This window comes from Podarcis melisellensis, assembly GCF_964234715.1.
Source record: "Podarcis melisellensis genome assembly, chromosome: 2".
Taxonomy (NCBI): Eukaryota; Metazoa; Chordata; class Lepidosauria; order Squamata; family Lacertidae; genus Podarcis; species Podarcis melisellensis.
Genome location: NC_138529.1, coordinates 67,508,647 through 67,530,787, shown reverse-complemented (window position 1 = coordinate 67,530,787; position 22,141 = coordinate 67,508,647). Strand labels below are relative to the sequence as shown.

The following is a 22,141-nucleotide window of genomic DNA, read 5'->3' as shown; positions in this document are numbered from 1 at the left end:
AGAAGGAGAACCGACCTTCCCTTCTCACAATCACCGCAGGAACAGGTGTGCTCGGGGGCAGGGGTGACGGAGGAAAGTGACAAAGGAGTAGTTCCACAGCAGGATGTGGGCTGGCAGCCTCAGAGCATGCCCAGAAAATCAGACACACCCTTGAGGGGGTGAGTCCAATCAGCAACAACTTGTCAACGTATGTGAGAGAATATTAATTACCAATCCCATGGCTCTACTTTTTCTGCATTCTTTCATCATAAAACCAGAAAATGCTATTCATCAGAATGAAGACAAACTATCTTATCAAGAGGAAATCTGGCACTGGAAATCTAAGAATGCCAATGTGTGATAGCAGTTTAATTGTGTCCTGTTTTTGCACACCCCTTTTCTCAAAACATACCTAGAAATTTCCCCTTTCACGTAAGCGAGAAAACCAAATTGCTGTTTTGGTGAAAGTCTGTTAAGTATTCCTAAAGTTATGACAGTTCAAAGTTCCCGTTTTAAATAAACAATTTAACTAAGGGCAAGTATGACAAAATAGATCTGTTGGGCAGACTGAAGTTCCCCCGGTTGAACCTGCAAACCCAAAGGAAAAGGGTTGCTGCCAGAGGGAACAGGTTGGAGCAGTGTGCATTTCTAGCTGCTCTGCGTGCGACATTGTGCTGCTGTGCATGTTCAAAAGTGGTGTGCTGCTTGTGCAATGGGCTACTGCATCTGTTTGTGCATGCCTGCATATGGCATGCCCTTGCACATGCCTACCCATGGCATGCTCCTGCTTATTCCTGTGAGTGGTGTGTTGCTATGAAAGTTTGATTATTACGTGCTCCAGCAGATATGTGCATGTGTGTGTGTATATCAAGAGAAAAGGTGCCCCAACTCCATTAGACTGCACGCCTGGAGCTTAGATCACAGCCCCCACCCCTTCCATTCTGCTGGTAGAAGCCCAGTGGTTCCTTCACCTTTGATCTTCTCTCTCCCACTCACTTTGGATTGCTTTGTAAGTCTTTAGAATTCAGAAGAAGAGCAAAGCAAAAGTGCAAGTCTGATATCCTGATCAGTTTTGATAGCTACTCTGCAGGTTTTGCTTTCAGTTCAACATGTACAGTTTGTACTTTACAGCTTAAGGTAAGCAAATCAAAAGTTTAGGGTTATATCCAACTAAATCATTACATGCATGGAATGACTTCTGCAAGTGCACTGGAACCTCTCCTCTACTCTCCTCCAAATCTGTGCTGGAAAGTTGGAGGGAAGAACCAGAACCGATTTAGGGACTGACAGTCGGGGGTGGGAAGAAAGGGGGGGGAGGAATTTCATTGTCTTTACCAAATCTGTTCTGCTTGCACATTGATTTCTTGGATACAAACCTTAGAATGTAAAACTATATATCTAACTAAAGACCAGCTTCCCAGCTTCAGAGTTCTCCCAACCGATATAAATAGAGGATTTGGGATGAAAAACCAAGGTAAAATTTGTGTGCACAGACGCTAAGTTGTAAATGGGCACAGCATATAGATCAGACTGTGCTTACCTATGTTTTAGACTGCAGCTCCCATCAACTTCAGCCAGTCACCATCCAAAACATCTGGAAGGCATTGGGTTGGCAAAGGCTAAGGCAATACATAGGTTTTTACCACTTCCATGGCAGAGAAGCTAAGGCTGTTGCCTTAACTTACTGTTTCCATGCTTTTTGGTGCCTGAGTGAATTCAAAAATGCCTTAACTCTTCTCTTAAATGAGTGTTGTTGTTTTTAATCCTAGAATATGCACCTATCACTGGCAATCATCAGATGTTGATTTCACCTCCTAAATTAAACACTGCAAGGCAGACAAACATCTCCTTAAAACACACTCATCTTTGTTCCCTAGGCAAGCCTCTTCTCACCACACCTTTGTTCCCTGGAAATCCCTATCAAGGAGTGAGGTTCTCAAAAGGAGGACTGACACAGCCAGAGACAGATTCAGAACACAGGACTCCAATCCTTGTTATGCCTGTTTGGAAATTCCAAACTTTCTGGAACAAATTTCAGTATTGTTGATGGAAGTAGTAACTCCTTGGGTATAAGAAGCAGCACTTCTTTCCACAACTCCTGATGTCACTTAGAGCAAATGCAAACAAAGGTCTTTACTTTCAGCTATCCAACCCACACCGTAATGAAAAATATATCTACTGCTTAAGCAGTATCTATTACCGGGATCCCTGAAATGTATCCATTTCGCCTGTTGCTGCTGCTCCTGGACTTAGCAAACACGTCCCTGAGTTTGTCATAAGCTCCCTACCACCACATCTACTTCACACACCTACAGCAACCCTCACCAGGGCCAGCCCTGCAATGAGGCAGAGAGAGGCAACTGCCTCAGGCGGCAGATACTGAGGTACAGGGAGTGGGCAGAGCTGTGTGTGCCATGTGGCCCATCCTGCTAGCCTGCTGCCCTCAAGTTCAGTGGAAGATCCTGTCCATCAGTATTGGAGTAATTTCAAATGCCAGTCCAATTGGCTTCTGTATGTTCCTTGGAGCTGGGGCATAGTTTAGGGGGTTTTGTTGGTTGTTTTTTTTCTGTTGTTGTTGTTACCGTCTTGTATCTTATATTTTGTATCTTATGATTTATGTGTAAATTGTTCAATTTGGTTGTGAACTTCTTGACATTTTGTTTATTATTTAGGATTACTTGCATTGCATTTGTAGTTACGTCATTTTTAAAATAAATTGTAAGCCACCTTGAGCATGGTTTTAACCTTGGAAAGGTGGAATATGAATAAAATGACTGACTGACTGACTGACTGACTGGTTGGTTGGTTGGTTGGGGGAGGGCACCAGCTGGTCCTCCGTCTCAGGCAGCAAAATGTCTTGAGCCAGCCCTGACCCTCACCTATCCCTGCTTCAGCTTCCAGCCACAAGTGCCACAACCATGATAGTGCTACAAACTTAAGTAGGCCTTCCTAAAGAAGCAAGAGCTTCTCTCTCATCCTATCCAGCCTTCATTTTGAGTGCTGAGGTTGAGTTAGGAGGTATTGCCCTCTCATTCCTTGCTTCCTTCTGATCAGTAGTCTACAGGCAAGTGTGTGAGTGTCCTTCCTTTTCCCCCTCTTTTGCCCACTGGCAATACTTTACACCCATCCAGCAGTGTCCTCCACCCACTGGCGGAGGAAGGGGAGTGTGGGGGGAGCACCCCATCCCAGCAGTGCAATCCCGGCAGCCCCACCCCTGTCTGCTCTCTGCCCCGCCCCCTGGTGCCAGAGTATGAAGCTCCGCCACTGCCTCCACCCTCATTTTAGTGAACATGCTGCTCTGTCAAAACACACTGGGAGCCTACGTGGCTCTGCCCCATCATGTCAATTTAACTCAGGGATGGGGAACATGTGGACCTCCAAATAATGTTGCACTCCAACTCTAGAGAACCAAGGATTCCTCACTCCTGAATTCTAAACATTATGCCTCTTCTGAGGTTTCGGATGAGAACATTACCAGCCAAACACTTATCTCTTTGTTTTGTCTTGCGTCTGATCCAGATATGAACTGTCTGGTGCAGATTAATTCTCCTGCAGGGCTATTCCACATAGGAAGTCACTTGTTTAAAAAGAGTCCCCGCATGAAAATTGCACCCTATGTCAAAAATGCATCACCTTGAGCAAATACTGACTCCTGAGTTTCCCCATCGTGGTGGCAGAGGTCGCGTGAAATATATGTAGGTAGAAAGTTCTCTTAAGTATGGGAAACCCAGGCTGTGTGCAGACATACTTCAAAATCAGGGCAAGCTGCTCGTTTCCACATGGCTTGAACCACCCCTTTGCAACCCTTTCAACATGCATTTACCAGTGAATTCAGTTCTGATTGACTACTCCATTTTGACCCCTTCCCCATTTCGGGCAGGCAGCCTGCCTTTTAAATATTTTTTTAAAAAAACTATAGCTTAACTATGTCCGGTCACTTGAATGCTTACTCAGAGCCCAATCTGAATAAAAACAATCAATTCCTTATTTATTTATTCTATTCTATTCATTTTGGGGTTTTTTTAAAAAAAAAGAAAACTGAAGGGTGAATGAAAGAAATGGCAGTGCTATCATAGGAATCAGTCAATCAATCTCCGTGGCCAGCTTCTGCAGAAACAGGTTAAGCTGGTCTCCCAGAGATGGATCTTGAAGAGAAGTCTGTATGTAAGGCACAATACATTAAGAGTCATTCAAAAGTAAAACTCTCAAGCTCTGAGGAAGAAAGCAGGGTCCTGTCCACCAGCCTGCAGCCATCACTGGCTGGACAAATGACAGGCATTTAAAGAGACAGTACACATAGTGTGTACACAGGTAGAACTACTTCAGATGAGTGGGAATTCTGAGTCAATCTCTTTTCACATGTATAGAAGACTTGAGAAGTGGGGCAGGCCACCTTCTGGACACACCAGCGAGGGAGGGGGAGGTGTAACACACATAGCACTGTGACCCCCCTCATGCATTCTTTGTATGAATGAGTTGTTTGACCCCCTCCACAGTGAGTGCTCTTTCCCTGAAAGCTCGCCACAAAGGTGACATACATCTGGTCCCCACCCCAGAATCAAATCACTGCTCATCTGACTAGACATGCTCTCCAGCAGTCTTGTGTACCTTACAGTTGCTGAGGGCAGAAAGGGAGAGTGGCATGTTTAAGAACTATGGTCTATGGATCAGACATCAGATATTTAATCCATATTTCTTAAGGCATGTGGGAAATGCCACAGTGGTAGATATTCTTTATTGCTAATAGGAGGTTTGAAAGCTGACCTCGCTGTGACTGACACCACACTCCAGGATATGACTCACTAACAAAAGCCCACTAAGGTCATGCTCATCCTGCAGATCATAGGCTAAGCAGCATGTGCCCTGCATTGTCAGAGAAGACAAGTTTCTTGTTCTGTTAAGCAGTCATCTCTGCTCCTATTGCCCTGAAAAGCTGACGATAGCTTGGCTACATCAAAACGGGGTACTTGCTTCCACACTAGACCAGTTCAACCTGGCTAAATGAAGTGATGTCGTATATTTAACTACCATGCACAATTTGATCATTTGCTGGTGGAGGGGACCCTATCACTGAAACCCCGGAAAGCTACTGCAAGTCTCTGTAGAAAATACTGAGAGATGAACCAATAGGCCAAGTCAGAAAAAGGCAGTTTCTTATGTTACTAATCAAAGAGTAGGGAAGACAAGATTTACTCATGCTGAAAACAATCACAAACAATTTTATTTCTTTTTTACTAATTAGGTTGATCTACAAGTGTCTCTCTTTCAGACCATGCATTAAATGCTATCGCAGCATGCTACTGTTTCAGTTTGATAATGGTATTACCAGGAATACGAGAGGCTAAAGGTGGGGTTCAACTGAGTCTTGCTAGTGGAAGCCTATGCAAGGACTTCCACTAGCACAATGCCTTTCTCACTTTCCCAAGCCCCAAAATTGAATCTGGGGGTGGATCAGTACAGCACACAAGGGGAGCAGAGGAAGGAATCCAGAGAAGGAACCCAGGAATCTTTCCTGTTCCTGCTCCAGACATTTTTAGTCAACAACTACCATGCTGCTGTCCAATATCATATGCAGTACTATATACAAGTATTTAGAAGACCCACTGAGTTCAATGGAGCTTACTCCCATGTACGTGTGCATAAGATTGCAGGCCCACTAATACTATTCTAGGCTTAAAATTTCATCTACAACGTATTAACCTCTAGACCAGCCTTTCTCAACCTTGGGTCGCCATATGTTGTTGGACTACAACTCCCATCATCCCTGACCACTGGTCCTGCTAGCTAGGGGTGATGGGAGCTGTAGTCTTACAACATATGGTGACTCAAGGTTGTGAAAGGCTGCTCTAGACCAGTAGTGGAGAACCTTTGGTCTGCAAGCACTAAGCAAGCCTGGCAGGGTTTCTAGTTTGGCTTGTGAGGCAGTTTTCCCCAAACCACACCCACCTAACATCATATATGACATCAGTTGTGGGCCAGGTAAAACCTCAACAGCTAATGAACAATCTGGAACTTAAAGGGTGCTCCCAATTGTGCCTTGGTAAGCAAGGCTTGCTGACAGTACTGACCCACGAATGCCATTGAATTTTTCCATTCGCAGGCATCACTTTGATTCAAACCACACATGGAAACGGACTTCAAAGAGGCTTGCTGTAACCACTGAGCAGCTAATCTGGGCAACGGGGTGAGCTCCCGTTGCTCTGTCCCAGCTCCTGCCTACCTAGCAGTTTGAAAGCACACGAGTGCAAGTAGCTAAATAGATACTGCTGCGGCGGGAAGGTAAATGGTGTTTCCATGCGCTCTGGTTTCCGTCACGGTGTTCCATTGCGCCAGAAGCGGTTTAGTCATGCTGGCCACATGACCCGGAAAGCTGTCTGTGGACAAACACCGGCTGCCACAGCCTGAAAGCGAGATGAGTGCCGCAACCCCAGAGTCACTTTTGACTGGACTTAACTGTCCAAGGGTCCTTTACCTTGACATTTGGCAGCCATATTCACCTGTCAAAGCTGGGTCATGGGGTGAGGGAGGTAAAGATCAGGCCTGTCAGCCAGATCTAATTCCCTGCCCCTGCTCCAGATGTTTGAAGCATAATTCCCATCAAACCCCAACCAGAATGAGTAATCATCAGGGATGATAGGAGCTGCAGTCCAAAAATCTGGGGGCCACCAGTCTGAGTGAGGCTGCACTAACAAGATTTTTGACTTAAAGTCCACACACATTACCTCAAACTTTCTGGCAAGAGCTTCTGCAAAGGATTCCAACCCTACCTGCACCATGTGGCACATTAAGGGTTGAGCAATATGATATAGCTACCTTGGAATGACCTGGCCTACTCTGAGGCAGGCCTCCAATTTACAATGTGACAGCTAGAAAAATAACCAGAGTGCAAAGCTACCCACAAACATTTTTAACAGGGAATCAAGGCAACCCTAAGGGAAGCGTTTTTATTAAAACATCACGCACCTACAACAACTACAATATCGAGATACCACTATAAAACTTGTTTGGTTTGGGACTGCTAAGTTTTACCTGAACAACGTATGAAAAGGAGATGCCCTCCGCGATAAGGAGAACCACATTTGTAAAGACACACCTTGACTTATTTTTACCAGCTTTAAAGTTAAAACAGAAAAGAAGTATTTCCAAAAATGTTAGGGGAGGGGGAGAAGCACTTTCAGAAAACTACAGGAAGGAAAAGTGTTTAAGAGAAAATAATCCACGCAATCATTAGTTAACACATTTCCCCATAACATACCAAACTAATTGGACCATATAAAAACCCCAACCCCAACCAGGAAGTGTTGTATTTATAGTTTCAATTCCACCCACTCCTTGGTCATGCATCCAACCAGCAAACAATTACACTACTGAGCATGCGTAGTAGATCCTCAGGTGCTTTATAAGGGAAACAGACAGACATCTTTTAGGATAATACTGAAGGGAAAAACAGAGGGTGGGTGCTTTCTGATTGGCTGAATGGTAACACCACTACCACCCTCCCCATAGTTTCAAATTTTAGATGTTTCTGTGATTCCCCTCTGTCTACTATGAGGCTTCTTAACTAGAAAATGGCTCAAACAAATGTAGTTCTAAGCGTACCCAGACTATAGCATGTTCCAGCCTATGCTGTTCTTCCTGCTAACATTCAGGACTATATTAAGCAGGTGAGTCCCTAGAGAATCCTCTTCAGGTAATTGGAGAGTGAAAGTGTCTGAATAACACAGGTAGTTCTGACTTCTGTTTTTAGATATACATTTCCTATAGGCTTCAAAATTAAATTTTCCTTGTGCGCTCACAGCTAGTAACTGAAATCTTCTTGTACTGTGGTCATCTTGGTTAGTATATTTTTATATTCAAATGTGCTACCCCAGGGAGCCTTGGTTGACTAGGAAGGGACTCGTTTTCCCAGAGAGGAGGGACTTTCTTGTTGGAAGAGTCACTTGTTCAAGATGAGATACATAAGCTGCATCTCATCTTTCCATTTCTTAAAGCCGGAACTAATTGTGATTCCCCTCCTCACCTGCAGATATCCTATTAGAAGCTCTCTTTTAAAGTCACTTCTGTGAGTCCAGCACTGCCCTCAATATAGATGATTTATTTGCTCTTTGAAAAATGAGGAACTGAAAAGAGGGGTGAGGGCTTATGGTAAACTCCAAGATAGAAAGCTATCTGTTTGAATTAGGGCAACAACTTTTAAATCTATAAATCAATTGCCCAAACCTTTAGCCACTTTAATGAAGGGAAAGTTTTAATTGGTAGGGCTGTGATTTAAAAGCAAGTTTGGCATTTGGGTTCCAATGTATAGCGAGGAAATAAATGGTAGGATATTTTGCATGGTGAGGTCTCAAAAAAGCAGTTCTGTTGCAGTTTTAGTAATATGCAAATTGGTGTAAATGTAAGTTGTTAAACAGCAGACACACCAAATTCATTTTGGTTTAGCTGACAGCTCTAAACAGAACAGTGAAAGAAGTGTGGAGTGACTGTAGAAACAGAAGTTAATAAGGCAGATTACCTCCCTGCACAATTAATTATTTGATTGTTTTAAAAATATTGTAGTTTTTATTGTGATGTCTTGAAGAGCTCTTGCCTGGAAGCAGAGTATATGTTTTCAAAAAACAGGAGCAAAGCCTACCTTCTTATACCACAGAACAATATCTATCTGTTTGGGTCAGAGCAATAGGCACACAGGCAACTGCTGTTATATAATGTCTAAATATTGGGATGGTGATGGTTGTGTGTTTTTAAAAATCTGACCAACTGACTCTCAAGCTGGTGGGTGGCTTGCTGCTGAAGTAGGTAAGCTTTTTGCCTTTATTTGAGCATAGTGTATGGAATGCCTAAACAGAGGATAAGAGTTAGATGCAGGAAGAAATCCAGCTTGTATTTAACAAATAATATGTCCCAGTCCTGCTGTGTAATATCCAAGCAGTCCAAACATAGATAACAAATCAGCACTCACTGGTTTGTTCCCAATGCCACTATTCAAGTCTCTCCCTTTTTGGCTCTCTGTCCCTAAACTGCTCTCTTGGTACCCTCTCAAAGCAAGGACTAACTTGGGGGTGGGGAGGAAGGAACATCCTATAAAAGCTCCCTTTTGGGAGAATGCTTGTAACCAGTCCATTTCAGCCTTGTCGCTGAAATGATAACTAATAAAGCTTACTAGTATCTTGCTGCACACCTTTTTGCAAAAGGACCTCTGAAACAAGTGAGCAATCAACAGATTTTTTTTTAAAGAGAAATGAATGGGAGTAATGTAAAGACCAAAAGGCTAAGAGGCATGGCCAAACTTGGTCCTCCAGCTGTTTTGGGACTACAACTCCCATCATCCCTAGCTAACAGGACCAGTGGTCAGGGATGATGGGAACTGTAGTCCCAAAACAGCTGGAGGACCAAGTTTGGCCATGCCTGGGCTAAGACCTTGCTATGGAATGTTTAGTGTAGACAGAGAAGAGATATTTGTACTGATTGTGAAGGCTGGGTCATTTCTTCCAACCTAGGCTTCAATCCAGAAGTGTGAGAGGCTCCCTTTCAGCTGGTATATCAACTGAGGACCTGAGCTGTGCCTTTCAAAACACTCCCACAACTTTCAGAAGCATCTTGGTATCTGAGCTGCTGATACTTGTACATGCATATCTGAGCTAGTCCCCCTTCTAGGAATTCTTGCATCTGACCTGCTCTTTGAAACTGAATTTAGAAAGTGGTTTAGAAGTTTGGCTCTGCCCCAACTCCCTTCCGGTGCATTAAAAGGCTACTTGCTGTGGCCGTTTAATCTGAGAAGAGAAAATGTTGGGCACAATCTCTCAATGCTAAAGAGCAAATGTGTTCTGGCAACTGGGCATGTATCTTACTCTACAACTTTGCTACTCGGCTCCTAAGTACACATGGCCTACTGATGTAAGGGAGTTGGCCACATGCATATGGGAAGGGAAAGCAGAGGTGTCTACTCTTCTTAACCCTCAGCCTCCTCACCTCAAACTACAACTTCTGGATACAGCAGTTTATTGATGTTGTTCTGCATGCAGCACTGGGAGCACTAACTTTTTCCAGTAGTCAGGAGTGTCAGTAAAGATGGTAGTAAGGATTTTGACTTATCCCTGTCACCGCCTCTCAGTTGCTCAGCAGCTAAGTCAGCAGCATGCCATCATCTCATTGCAGCCTAGACAAGCAGAGGTGGCAGCAGAATGGCCTGATCCTTCCTCACACACGCTCCCGAGGTGAGCTTGCATCAAAACCCTTTCTTGTCCTTGCCAAAGAAATCTACTAGTACAGAGGTTTGCAAAAAAAATTCTCTGGGCCACAATGAATTTTTTACTGATAAGAAATACATTAGAAAACAAAAAGAAACAACTCCTAGAAATGCTTGATTTATAACACAGAACACAACTACTTTATAATATGAAAAGAAGAAATCTGGAAAGTATATAAAACAATGCAGCTACATATTCCATGGTTTAAAAATTGTGGGGTTGTTTTTTTTTATGCTATACTACACTGAAATGTTTGAACGTTTCTTTGATTGTCCTTGAATCTTCCCACCACACTTGCCATCCTCTCCTGCCACACCCTTTGAGAACCACCGCACTAGTACCAAAGTACCAACTATTTTACTAGAAAAAGAGGTGCCTAAACTCACCACAAATGCCTCCCTCGTTCTCTTATAATGGCAACAGCACTGTGAGGGGCTGAAACTGAGTTCTGGTGAGTTCCAGATGAAAAAAAGCCCTGCAAACTACCAAGATATCCTTTTCTACTGAGTGACAGGAAAGGCAGCTAACTATCCTCTTCCCTGAGCTGCAAACGGGGGACCTGGTGAGGGGATATTTTTCCACAGTCACATAAGTGGGTGGCTACACAAAGGTGACTGCTGTGGGCAGGGCTTTTTTTCAGCCAGAACTCACCAGAACCGAATTCTGGCACTTCTTTGGTGCGTTCTGGCAACCTGTCACTGGAGGCTGAGTGCCAGTGTTGAGTGATGGAGGCTGCAGGCAGCAAGGCGATTGGTGTGAGAAGTTCAACAACTTTTGATGGTATCTCCCTTAAAAAAAGCTCAATAAATTCTGGCACCTCTTTTTCCAGAAAAGAAAAAGCAGCCCTGGAGTCTTTCACTGTTTGCTCTGGCTTCCTGTGTCTTCTGCTACTTATGGATAATAATAATAATAATAATAATAATAATAATAATAATAATAATAATAATTTTTTGTTATTTATACCCCACCCATCTGGCTGTGTTTCCCCAGCCACTCTGGGAGGTATCACAGCAGTTCCCAACAGAATATTAAAAACACAATAAAACTTCAAACATTAAAAACTTCCCTAAACAGGGCTGCCTTCAGATGCCTTCTAACAGTCAGATAGTTGTTGATTTCCTTGACATCTGATGGGAGGGCATTCCACAGAGCAGGCACCACTACTGAGAAGGCGCTCTGCCTGGTTCACTGAAACCTCACTTCTCGCAGTGAGGGAACTGTCAGAAGTCCCTCGGAGTCCAAGCTAAACAATGGGGGTGGAGACTCTCCTTCAGATATACTGGGCCAAGGCCATTTAGGGCTTTAAAGGTCAGCACCAACACTTTGAGAAGGATTGTATCTCAGTAGTAGAGCTTCTGTTTACATGCAGAAGGTCCCTGATTCAATCATTGACATTTCCAGGTGGGACTGGAAGTGTCTGCTGTCTGCAACCCTGAAGAACTGAGCCACTCAGTATGGACAATGGGCTGGGTGGGACAATGGTCTGCTTCTGTATATAGCAGCTTCCTGAGCTCCTAGATATCCAATTGCAAGATCACCTAGAATCCTGTCAAAGCAGAACTGGAGCACCAGCAGCTTCCTAACACTAGGAAGGGAAGAGTAAGTGTGTCACCTTCGTGGCGTAACTTCTGCAAAACAAAATGTCACAATGTGAAGCCTTTGAACGTTATGTGTACTTGCTCTTCTAGTGTTGGAGCCACTGGGTCTGTAATGCTAGAGAGCAGAAGGACACATCCAGCTCCCAGCAGGTGGCTTTGTGTTAAGCACAGAACTGTGGCGATCTTGTGCAGTATGCTATGGCTAGCGAGCAGTTGGCCATTTGGGTGTTCACCAAGAGGCAGTTGCTAACTGCAAGACTGACTTAGTGTGACAGCTGCTAAAAAGAAACATACAAAAATAACTCCAGTTAATGCACCCCCGGATCATGGCCCTGGGTAACAAGACTGCAACTGGTACTTGAATCTGGGGAGAAGGAGATTTGTTAGGTAGTTTTGTTAGTTCGCATTCTCAAACTCTGTTTGGCTACTCCAACCTCAAGATGGGCAGGACAGGATCTGGTTTGGTACAATGTGAAATGAAGCCAGGAGATGGATAAAGACAACTCCATAGTTTTCCAGAAATTGCCGTGAGCCTCTAGGTAGTCAACTGCTAATAAAAACCAGCAGCAAAAAGACAACATTAAACAATACACTTGGATTATTGTGGCAATCTTTCGTGGCATCATAGAATCTAACCGCTGACAGTTGTGACTGAGACGTGCAAAAAGTCAACATCAAAGGCAGGGAAGATCTTAATGCACTCTGTATAGTCAAGCTAAAGAAATCTGGCTGCTGTGCTAAGCAACACCAACTTATGGACAACTATGTCAGCATGCCTGCCCAGCCTTAAGTGTTTGTGGCAAGTCTAAAACTCACTTTGTGAACCCGAGGCATTACTACTAGCAGTCTGTCTCGCAAAACTTGTACAATACTAGCTCTGGTGTGCTGCCTGGCAGCATCCCTGTCGCTTTTGCTTGGAGGACTAACTTTCTTTTTAATTACTTTAATTAGACTATTGTAAGTTAGCCTCCATGCAGCTCCCGAACAAGTGCTGTGAAGGTCAGCTCCACTAGTACATTCCTAATTGCTTAGAAATGAGTGGACAAGAGAAACTTGCCTCATTGTATTGAAGTGCGGCTGTTGGTTTAACTGCAGGCTCCAGGCTCTGGTGCCTTGAAAAGCTATATAAAAGGGAGATGATCACTAGGTACTGTTTTTCTTAGTGCGGTAGTGGAAGCAGATACACCTGTGGATTCTTCTTGCCACACTGCTTTTTAAGGCATAGCAGATCTGTCCCACTTGGTGTATATGGCAACCATTGCTGCTGGCCAGTTTCCAGCTTGCTGCAGAAGCCTCTAAACTGTAAAGGAGAGTGTATGCACATGTACAGCTGCATACGCCCAATTCATATGCACATACTTGAAGTTTTAGCTGAGCTGCAGGGACCAACAGAGAGAACAGAAAAGCTATCCTAAAATCTCCCTAGAGCTATCCTGAAAAGTTTGCATGTAGCTAGTTGCACTGTCCCTTGTAGCATCCTAAAGTAACAGGCTGCCTACTGTTTGTCTTCTCCAATTCCCCACATTTCTGCTTTGCTCCAAGCATTAGACTCTGATTATATGAATAAGCACTTGTTAGAGTAAATGAAACAATGTAAAGTTGTTTAAACACCTGAAAGCACAAAATAAAAGCTAGATGATATTCCTAACAAAACTGGCTAGGATAATATCTAATTGGAACTATTTATGTACCCTCATTTAATGCTTGGAACAAAGGCTCTGTGATTCAGGCAGGGCAAGGACAGCATAGGCACAAATCTATGCTAATGCGCTCAGCACCTCGGCCTTCTCTTTCTGCAGCTTAGGTTAACCTGCAGTAGAGCTACACATACCAGAAAGCTCTTCTGGAGTTTCCATCAAGGTTTCCCATATCAGCCAATTGAAGCTTCGTGGCTGGATATGTAAGATATAGTTAAGAAGCAGAAAGTATGGAACTTGTGATTCAGTGATTCTCTTCTCCACAACCCATGTCTTAACTAGAGGTAAGTGGCTTTGTGGAACAGTAACTCCTCTCAGAATTCAGGTGCTGCTGCTTTTTGTTCATTTACCAACAATGCTTTCTGTTTTATTTGCAATACATAGGTACTTCAGACACCACATGCAACTAAAAGTGTCTTTTGGTCTTTGTTCGCAGACTACCTCTCCAAACTGGATTTGGAAGCCTGCTCTGTGCTTAAGTTTCCACTGCAGGTTTGCATCACACTTCATTACACTGGGAGAGTAAAAGTAACAGCTCTGTCCAAGCCACTGTAGCAATTGCTCTTAACAAGCTGGTCTTTCCAGTTACTATTTTGCGTCCCAAATACCAGGAACATAGAAATCACATAATTAGGAAACTGATTACAGTGCATCATAATGGGTTTTAACTAATAGTTTTGTATTAGCCTGTACCTGACTGTTCCAATGCTAAGTCTTTTCCACTGGCTTCTACTTCTGTACTTATCTCCTGAAGATGCTCAAATATCCTCTGCATGAACCTGTTGATCCTGGAAGCCTTTTCTGACTTGAAAGTCATAGCTAGCATTAGACCCTTGGAAGTGTAGATAGCAGGGCTGCTTCAAGGTGCATCTTCCACAACTATGGAAGATGAGCAACTACACAGATGAGCAAGTTACTGAGTGTGGGGGTAGGGGTGGAGTGCTGAGATGCTCAAGGACCAGATCCCAGCCCCCAGTCATGAACTTATTGTCCCTTACCCCAGCATTTTGGCCAGGAGAGTTGTTCTTCTATCTACGAAGTGAAAAGTGAGGCTAGGAAAGTCATGTTCTTTATTTCAGTGTGACAGGTCCGTCTACCAAAGGAAACCAAGAAGCCGAGAGTGACTCCCTAGCATATTAGCACTGTATCTTAGAGCTGTGTTTCCCAAACTTGGGTCCCCAACTGATGTTGGACTATACCTCCCATCAGCCCTGACCACTGGTCCTGTTAGCTAGGGATGTTAGGAGTTGTAGTCCAACAACAGCTGGGGACCAAAGTTTAAGAAACACTGTCTCAGAGGCATGTGAGAGGAGTGCCATGAGGCAAGAAGTTATGCCCTGTGCATCTCATACAGCATGGATGTTGGCCATCCTTGATATAGACAAGACAGACAAACAGCACTCCTCTCCCTACCCAGCAATTTTCAAAACTGCTGTGCTGATCCTGACTTGACTTATCTGTTGCACACTTATGTGCTAGTCTCTTAAACCCAGTTCTCCGTAGAGAATACGTGCTCTAATAAGCAGCAAGGGAAGCACTCCCAACCAATTCCCAACCCTGCTATAGCACATCATAGTCTATTGCGGTGCTCATTTATGTGATATTTGTAATCCTCTCATCTCTGACTAATGAAGTTGGCATATTTGCGGGGAGGGGACAGATAAATGCTTGAATTACAGGGAGTCTAGAGGGGCCCCAATTCTCTTTATTTGATGCTAGCCCCCTCAGCCAGTTTTTGCAAAACTAAAAAGGGATTCAAAGTATGATGTAACAGACAAATTGGATGAATTTTGTTAAAACTGTAATGATATAATTTTATCAATTTAAAAACTGAGAGGGGGAAAAGGCTACACAGAGGCGTGGTGCGGTTAAAAGCGGGGAAAGTTGGGGGCGCGGGCTTATGACTTCCACTAGGGACCTTGTACCTTTTTGTCCATACCTTGAGCACTGGGGCAGAAGAGACACAAACTTTCACGGAAGGAAACTACCTATTAATCATTCCCACTGCATGCAAAAGTCTAGGAGACACAATCAGACAAAAAACGTTGACTGCTCTCCTGTGACTGGTGACTTGCTTGCTTACTTGCTAGCAACTCTGTATGATGATAGTTTGGGATTCTTTTATCCTGGGCCAGACACATGCCAGTCTAGGTGCACTGTATCCTATCCAGGGACAAATTTGCCACTGTGCCCGCTTCACCCACCAAATGGCTCATTAGCCAGGCTAAAAAACAGGTGTGCAAACAAGAAGAGCGCTCTCTCCCTGCCCCGCCCCCTGAAAAAGGCTGAAAATGCCTTGCCGACTGGCACAGTCTGTAGACAAGCCCCCACTTCCACATACTCTGTGTAACTCTGGCTGAGTCTCCTGCAGGTCTGCTGTCTGCCAACAGCAGCCTGGCTTCCCAGAAGGCTAATTCTACAATCCTTAGTTAACACAAAGCTGTCCTGAGGATTTGCCACCTCAGCGTACATGGCTAACAGTACAGAGATAGGAGCAGTTTCCCCAGTGCCCATAAGGGTAGCTGTTACCTATGCAGACTCAGGACCAAGAGACACACTGGAATGGATTTTGAACATCCTCCTCTGTCCATGCCAGGTTCTAGCTCTTTCCTTGGCTCAAACTGCATTCTGCTTGCAGCACAGCTCCTGTCCAAACTCAGCAAAGCTCTGCAAATTCACCCAAATACCAACATCCAGCTGGAGAAACTCAATTCCTCTTGGAGGGCAGAGCATCACTTACACAGTGACCTTCTGTAGTGTACACTGGTTAGTGCTGTCTGCCATTAGTCTCATGTGTTCTCTGTCCACACATCTGCCCTTACCCTTCCAAGGCAGCCTTCTTGCAAGAAACATTGGATGGTGGCCATTCGTTGATTCCTGCATTGCAGGGGGTTGGACTAGATGACCCTCATGGTCCCTTCCAACTCTACAATTCTATGGTGCTAGTTCATCTGAGCAAGCAGCAATAGTTCCCTACTCTGATTTCTTGTTTAGTAAAAATATAGACTGCACAAAGATTCAGTTGGCTGCCACCCCCTACCTACTGGGAAGGGATGCGTGCATATATCTGAAAACAGGCCCAGGCACAATCTGAAGGACAAGATACAGCATGGTCGCAGGGCAAGGCCCCACTCAGTTTTCAGCCCCACAAGAGAAGCAAATGAAATGGAAATGCTCAAAATGCAAACAGAAGATAAAGGTGCATATGCTAAGTACTAGTTACTATTTGGAGGAAGGCCTGTCTTTCTATATCTGAGGAAGATGCAACAAGAAGCCTGAAAAGATGCAGCAAGCACAGAATGTATGGGTGCTCCAGCACCAAAAGCTATAGAATTGGTGGTGCGTCCAACATATGGGATGGGGTAAAGGAAAAGGGGACCTGGTCTAGCAGCCTTCTGCAGGCTAGGGTGGACTATAAATGCTCAACGACTGTTGCATGCAAGCAAAAAGGTGGCCACTGCACACTGAAGGGGTATCGGTAAGTAGTGCACATAAGGATTGTGGATGTGGGACTATTTGTGGTTGGACTAGAGTAGATTTGAGTGCTGGATGTAACAAGGGGGTGGGCAGAGGAAGAGAGGGCTTGACATGAACAGAGGTGGGGATCTGGGCCTGACGGGAGCTGGATGTGGGGGAAGCAGGTGGCTTCAGTGTAAGGGGGGGAGAGGGAGAGAGCGAGCCACACACACACCACACACACCCTAGGTCATGATCTAGACAGCTTGGATTCAAGGTGGATCTTGAGGTGACTGCACGGCGCACACTGGGTGCCGCTGCTGGATGTCTGGTGGCACTCGTGCAATGTGCTGCGGGAGCCGCATCCAGGAGGGCGATCCCAGTCAGCGGGGGCGGGGAGTGGGGGGAGGCGAACGGGGGGCACCTCGGGTGGATGGATCGGGGCGATCCGCGTGCAGGCGGACGTGTGCGGTCGGGGTTTCTGGGTGAAGGGTGGATCGCGCGCCGCAAATGGATGCGGGGCGAGCGGTCTAAGGGCAGCAGAGGGGTGTGGATGCAGGGCGGGATGTGGGCGCGCGCTCCCGGTACCTGTGAGGCTCTGCCCTGCTCCGCACTGCTCGCCGCCGCCGCCGCCTCGGGAGTCTCTGGAAGGCCGGGCCCGGCGGGGGGCGCGGGCGGCTCAGGGGGGGCTGCTCCCCCCGCCCGCTCCCGCCGCGCCCCGGCCGCGCCCACCGCCTTGTTCCGCCTGCGAGTCATGCCCGTCCCGCGCCCCACGCTGCCGCGCTCTCGCCGCCGCCGCTAACGCCGCTGTTGCTCCCGCCGCCGCCACTAACGCCGCCGCCGCCGCCGCCGCTGCTGCTGCTGCTTTCAGACAGGACAACAGCCAATATGGCGGCGCGGCCCGTCCGGCCCCTGCCCGCGGGGGGAAGCCTCCGCCGCCATCGCCGGAGCGGGCAGCGCCTGGGCAGCGCGCCCCCCAGCGGCTGGAGGAGGCGCCGTCCCTGGCAGAGAGCGCGTGTTCCCGGCTAGAGGCGCGGAGCTGGCGGAGGGGACGAAGCGGGCCCGGTCTCTCCGGAGGCGGGAGCGGGGGGTGGCCCGGGGCGGAGCCGGAGTGGTCATTTGGGGTCACCGAGGCCCATTTAAAGGGAATCATCAGGAAAGCCTCAGCCGGAGCCCTCGGCGCTGTTCCACAGCATCTCCGACGAGCGCGGCGGTGCTGCAAACTTGAGCAATTCGCCTTTCTGCTCGCTGCAAGCCTCCCCTATGCAGGCCCGGCTCTGCTTCTCGCGGCTCCCCCACCCGCTGCCAGCAGTGCAGGGAGGGCACAAGGTGCAGATGTACCCCGCTGCCCCGGGTGTGTCTGAGCCTTAGCGGGTAACCTTAACTGATCACCGTCTACGCGGGGACGTTAAACAACTGACACCGGTGTGTTGTGGTGCTCCGACATGGAATGGTGAAATCTCTATATAATATATAAGCATATTGTAAATTGAGTTTTCATGCAACTGAAAATATCTATTGCCAACAATACAGTAGAATGGGGTTTTTTTGGGGGGGGTCATATACCTACTGCAGTATAAAATTAATAAGGGAGGGGCATCGTTATAGATCTAAAAGGTGTGTGAAGTTGCATTTTGACAGGAAATAAAAGACTATCTGGAAGCGATCAAATTATATATTTAGAAATAATTCTCATTTTGCTAATTTTTCAAAAAAAATTAATGTTAGTTATCTAGCAGATTAGTTGGAATAATTATTCTTAACCCCAAAATTTGAAATTTGTATGCTGTGTGTTCTAAATGTGGTTACAACTGCAGTCCAAACTTGGGACTTCTGAATAAGCGGCAAAGCACTGGCCAATCGCAAGAGGAGTCTGTCACTTGCAGCCATGATCTGGTCCTGACATGCAGCATGGTTATGTTAACCTCTTCAGGAAGCACCTAGGAGGGAGGGGTGTGTGAAATAGAGATTAAGGCTGGAATGGAGTCTTGAAAGTGTACAGTACTGGTAGCCCTGGTGGTGTGGAGTGGAAGTGCCGTTTGGGTAGCAAGTATCTACCCAATTGTGTTTAAAGCATGTGCTGCCTTTTTTAACATGTACAGTTAAAAAACATAGGTGCCACTGATAACTCTGTTGCATAGCACTTGCTACGCAACTGAACCCTGGGCTATGTAGTATCTTGACACCTGAAATTTACTAAGGGTTTGGCCGCCAGAGCTGACACTGGAAGGAACTGCATGCATCAGAGCAATAAAGGAGAATTGTAAATCATGCCTACAACATGTGAAGCAGCCCCAAGTGAACTCAAACTAGCGGCAGATGTTTACTAGGAAGAACAATAGCTCCATGTCACACTGATCTTTACAAAATAAAACCATTCTCCCAAACCAGTGCTTCAGGTAACAGAGGTACAATTTAGAAGTATCATGAAACAGCAAAAGAGCAATGATGTCTATTGGGTCTTACAAGATATATTGAGTGAAAGCAGAAAAGTGATCACTAATGAGAAAATAGTTGCCTATAATGAAGTAGCAATCACCATCCTGAACAGCAGCTCAAAAAAAGAGAGCAAAAGTTAAAGTAATTTTTCCAGTGTAATAATAATAATGCAATATATATTAACAAGCTGGAAGAAAAGCAAGAGTCTGCCCAGAAAGAACTGCTGTATATTGTACTCTTGGAATTATGAACGGACTGGGAGGGCCATGTTTTCATGGGTGTGCTGGCCTTTTGGTATACAGCAGAGGGCACTGTCCCTTCACTTCTGGCAACATTAATACAACTTGCCTTACTAGCGTATCTTTCAGCCTTCATTAATTTTATGGACATTGGCCAAATGCAGACTGAAGTATTAGAGTCCTGTCCCTTCCATTTTGGGAAGCAGCTGGCTATTTTAAAATGTACTATTTCGTACAAAATGAGCAGAAATTAGCTATTTTGTATGAAAGGTGTTTCAAAAGACATTTTTGGATCTACACATGCCTCCTAATGCCCAATTGATTTTATTTCAATATCTGCTTTTTGCCAGTGCCTTCAAATTCTTTCAGGCTATGTGATCATCACCAGCTTCTCTCTTCAGTGCTTCCTGCTAGCCCATCCATCCACCATCTCCTGAAAGAGCAACTCTAGGGGCTCATCCGCATGGGAATTTAATGTGGATTTGAAACTGCATGTGCCTTGGTTTTGGGGTGTTGTCCACATGATGTTCTCCCCATTCAACTGACAGCCTGCGGTTCTTCAACACTAAACTTGGATTTTTATGATCAAGGTGAAATCCAAAATGGGAGAGTAATTTCAATATAAAATTGTTTGTTTCCTGATTGTGAATGCACCTGGAGCACGTTGGGTGGGCTTTTGACATGTTTCTCTGGTGCCATCTATTGCCACCATCCCCCCACTTCCATTTTGCTTCCATCAGCTGATAGGTATGCTCCCAGTATCATTGTTTTCGAAATTTTAAAACAGCTGTTTTGCACAGAAGAGATCTTGCACAAAACAGCTGTATTAAAAATAAAATTTGCCCTTGCAGGTAGAGGAGGCGGTGAAGGAATAGGAGAGGAAAGGAAGCAGCAGCCTTTCATGTGAGTGACTCCTTGCTGGGCTTGGAGCAACAGAGGTCTTTAAAAAATATTTTTACAGTTTTGTGCAAACCTGGAATATTAGGAAACTTGTATTTCAAAAATACATCCCAGGAAGCACCAATATAGATTTTGAAAGTACTCCTGTGTGAACAAAGGCACACAAACCTGCACACAGAAACAGTGACCCAAATACGCAGGCATGTGTGGACATAGTCTGCTTCTTTTTGTTCTGAATATGATAACCAACTTGATAGAACCAGAGTTTTTCAGAGGCCCTAGTTTGAAAAATGTTTGTGCAGTGACTTGTCTCCAATTTCTCTGTAGCAATGCTTCCCAATAGACATCTGGACTTTCATAGCTTCTTTCCTCCAAACAAAAACAAAGCTTTTATTTTTTTCATCCCTAAGTGTTTATCTGAAACTGTCCCATAATGATTACACTCCAGTCATATTACCAATTGGCTATATACCTATCACATTTCTCTGTAGTAATGACTACATGAAGACATTTTTAATGCTTCAGTAAAACAAATACATCCAATAGGCTGCCTTTAAACTCTTAGTTGCCATCACCTTGTGATAAGCTGTATCCTACCCAACTGTAGGATTCTTCCCGCACTCACAATTAGCTTAGGAGGGTACAGTAAGTGTCATTGACAATAGGAGTGACCACCAAGCAGACTAAGGCATAGAATCTTAGAGTAGGAAGGGACCCAAGGGACATCTAGTCCAACCCCCTGCAATGCAGGAATCTCAGCTAGAGCATCCGTGACAGATGGTCATCCAATCTCTGCTTTAAAACTTCTAAAAGGAGAGTCCACCACCTCTCGTGTGAGTCTGTTCCACTGTCAAACACCTCTTACTGTCAGAAAGTTTTTTCGAATGTTTAGTCAGAATCTCCTTTCTTGAAGCCATTGCCTCAAGTTCTACCCTCCAAAGCAAGAGAAAACAAGCATGCTCCCGCTTCCATATGACAGAACTTCAGATATTTGAAGATGGCTATCATATCTCCTCTAGGCTAACCATACCCAGCTACTTCAAGCGTTCCTCGTAAGACTTAGTTTCTAGATACTTGATCATCTTGGTTGCCCTCCTCTGCACACATTCCAGCTTGTCAACAGCCTTCTTAAATTGTGGTGCCCAGAACTGGACACAGTACTCCAGGTGTGGTCTGACCAAGGCAGAGTAGTATTATTACTTCCCTTGATCTGGACACTAGACTTCTGTTGAGGCAGCCTAGAATAGTGTTCTCTTTTTTTGATGCTGCATCACACTATTGTCATGTCTTAAGAGCTGCTTCAGGCTCCCTCTGCTGAATGAACAAAGCAAATATTTGTTGTTTTTAAAAGTGGTTGGTAGCTATTTTGAAAGGGGGGGGGGTTGTCAGTAAGCAAGGACAGGCCTTGAGGATAGTATTGCTGACCAGGATGGCTGTAGATAATTGAAGATGCATCACAGCAGTTTCAGCTGGATGTCAAAGGTGGCAATAAGCAGAAATCTTGCAGGCATATTTTAACCACCAGAGGGCTTACCTTGCAGGAAATGGGAGAAGAGAGAGTGGCAGAACACCATACGAACATAATA

The 22,141-nt window shown here is 45.1% G+C and overlaps 1 protein-coding gene and 1 long non-coding RNA gene across 3 annotated transcripts in view; one reads left to right on the top strand and one right to left on the bottom strand.

Moving 5' to 3' along the window:
• FAM193B (family with sequence similarity 193 member B) overlaps positions 1-17,791 on the bottom strand; it is a 31,158-nt gene extending 13,367 nt beyond the window's left edge. Inside the window, exon 1 of one of the 2 annotated variants that reach the window (XM_081901005.1) lies at positions 17,566-17,791. In XM_081901005.1, the coding sequence (XP_081757131.1) occupies positions 17,566-17,733 (168 nt within the window). In that variant the 5' untranslated portion in view covers positions 17,734-17,791. The remainder of the gene's footprint in view (positions 1-17,565) is intronic. The other variant, XM_081901006.1, reaches the window with a different exon arrangement.
• Positions 17,792-18,094: 303 nt separating this feature from the next.
• Positions 18,095-21,096, top strand: LOC309361966. The gene is made up of 2 exons (XR_014164713.1): positions 18,095-18,351; positions 20,006-21,096. It is a non-coding gene; the product is annotated as an uncharacterized lncRNA (long non-coding RNA).
• The last annotated feature ends 1,045 nt before the right edge of the window (positions 21,097-22,141 follow it).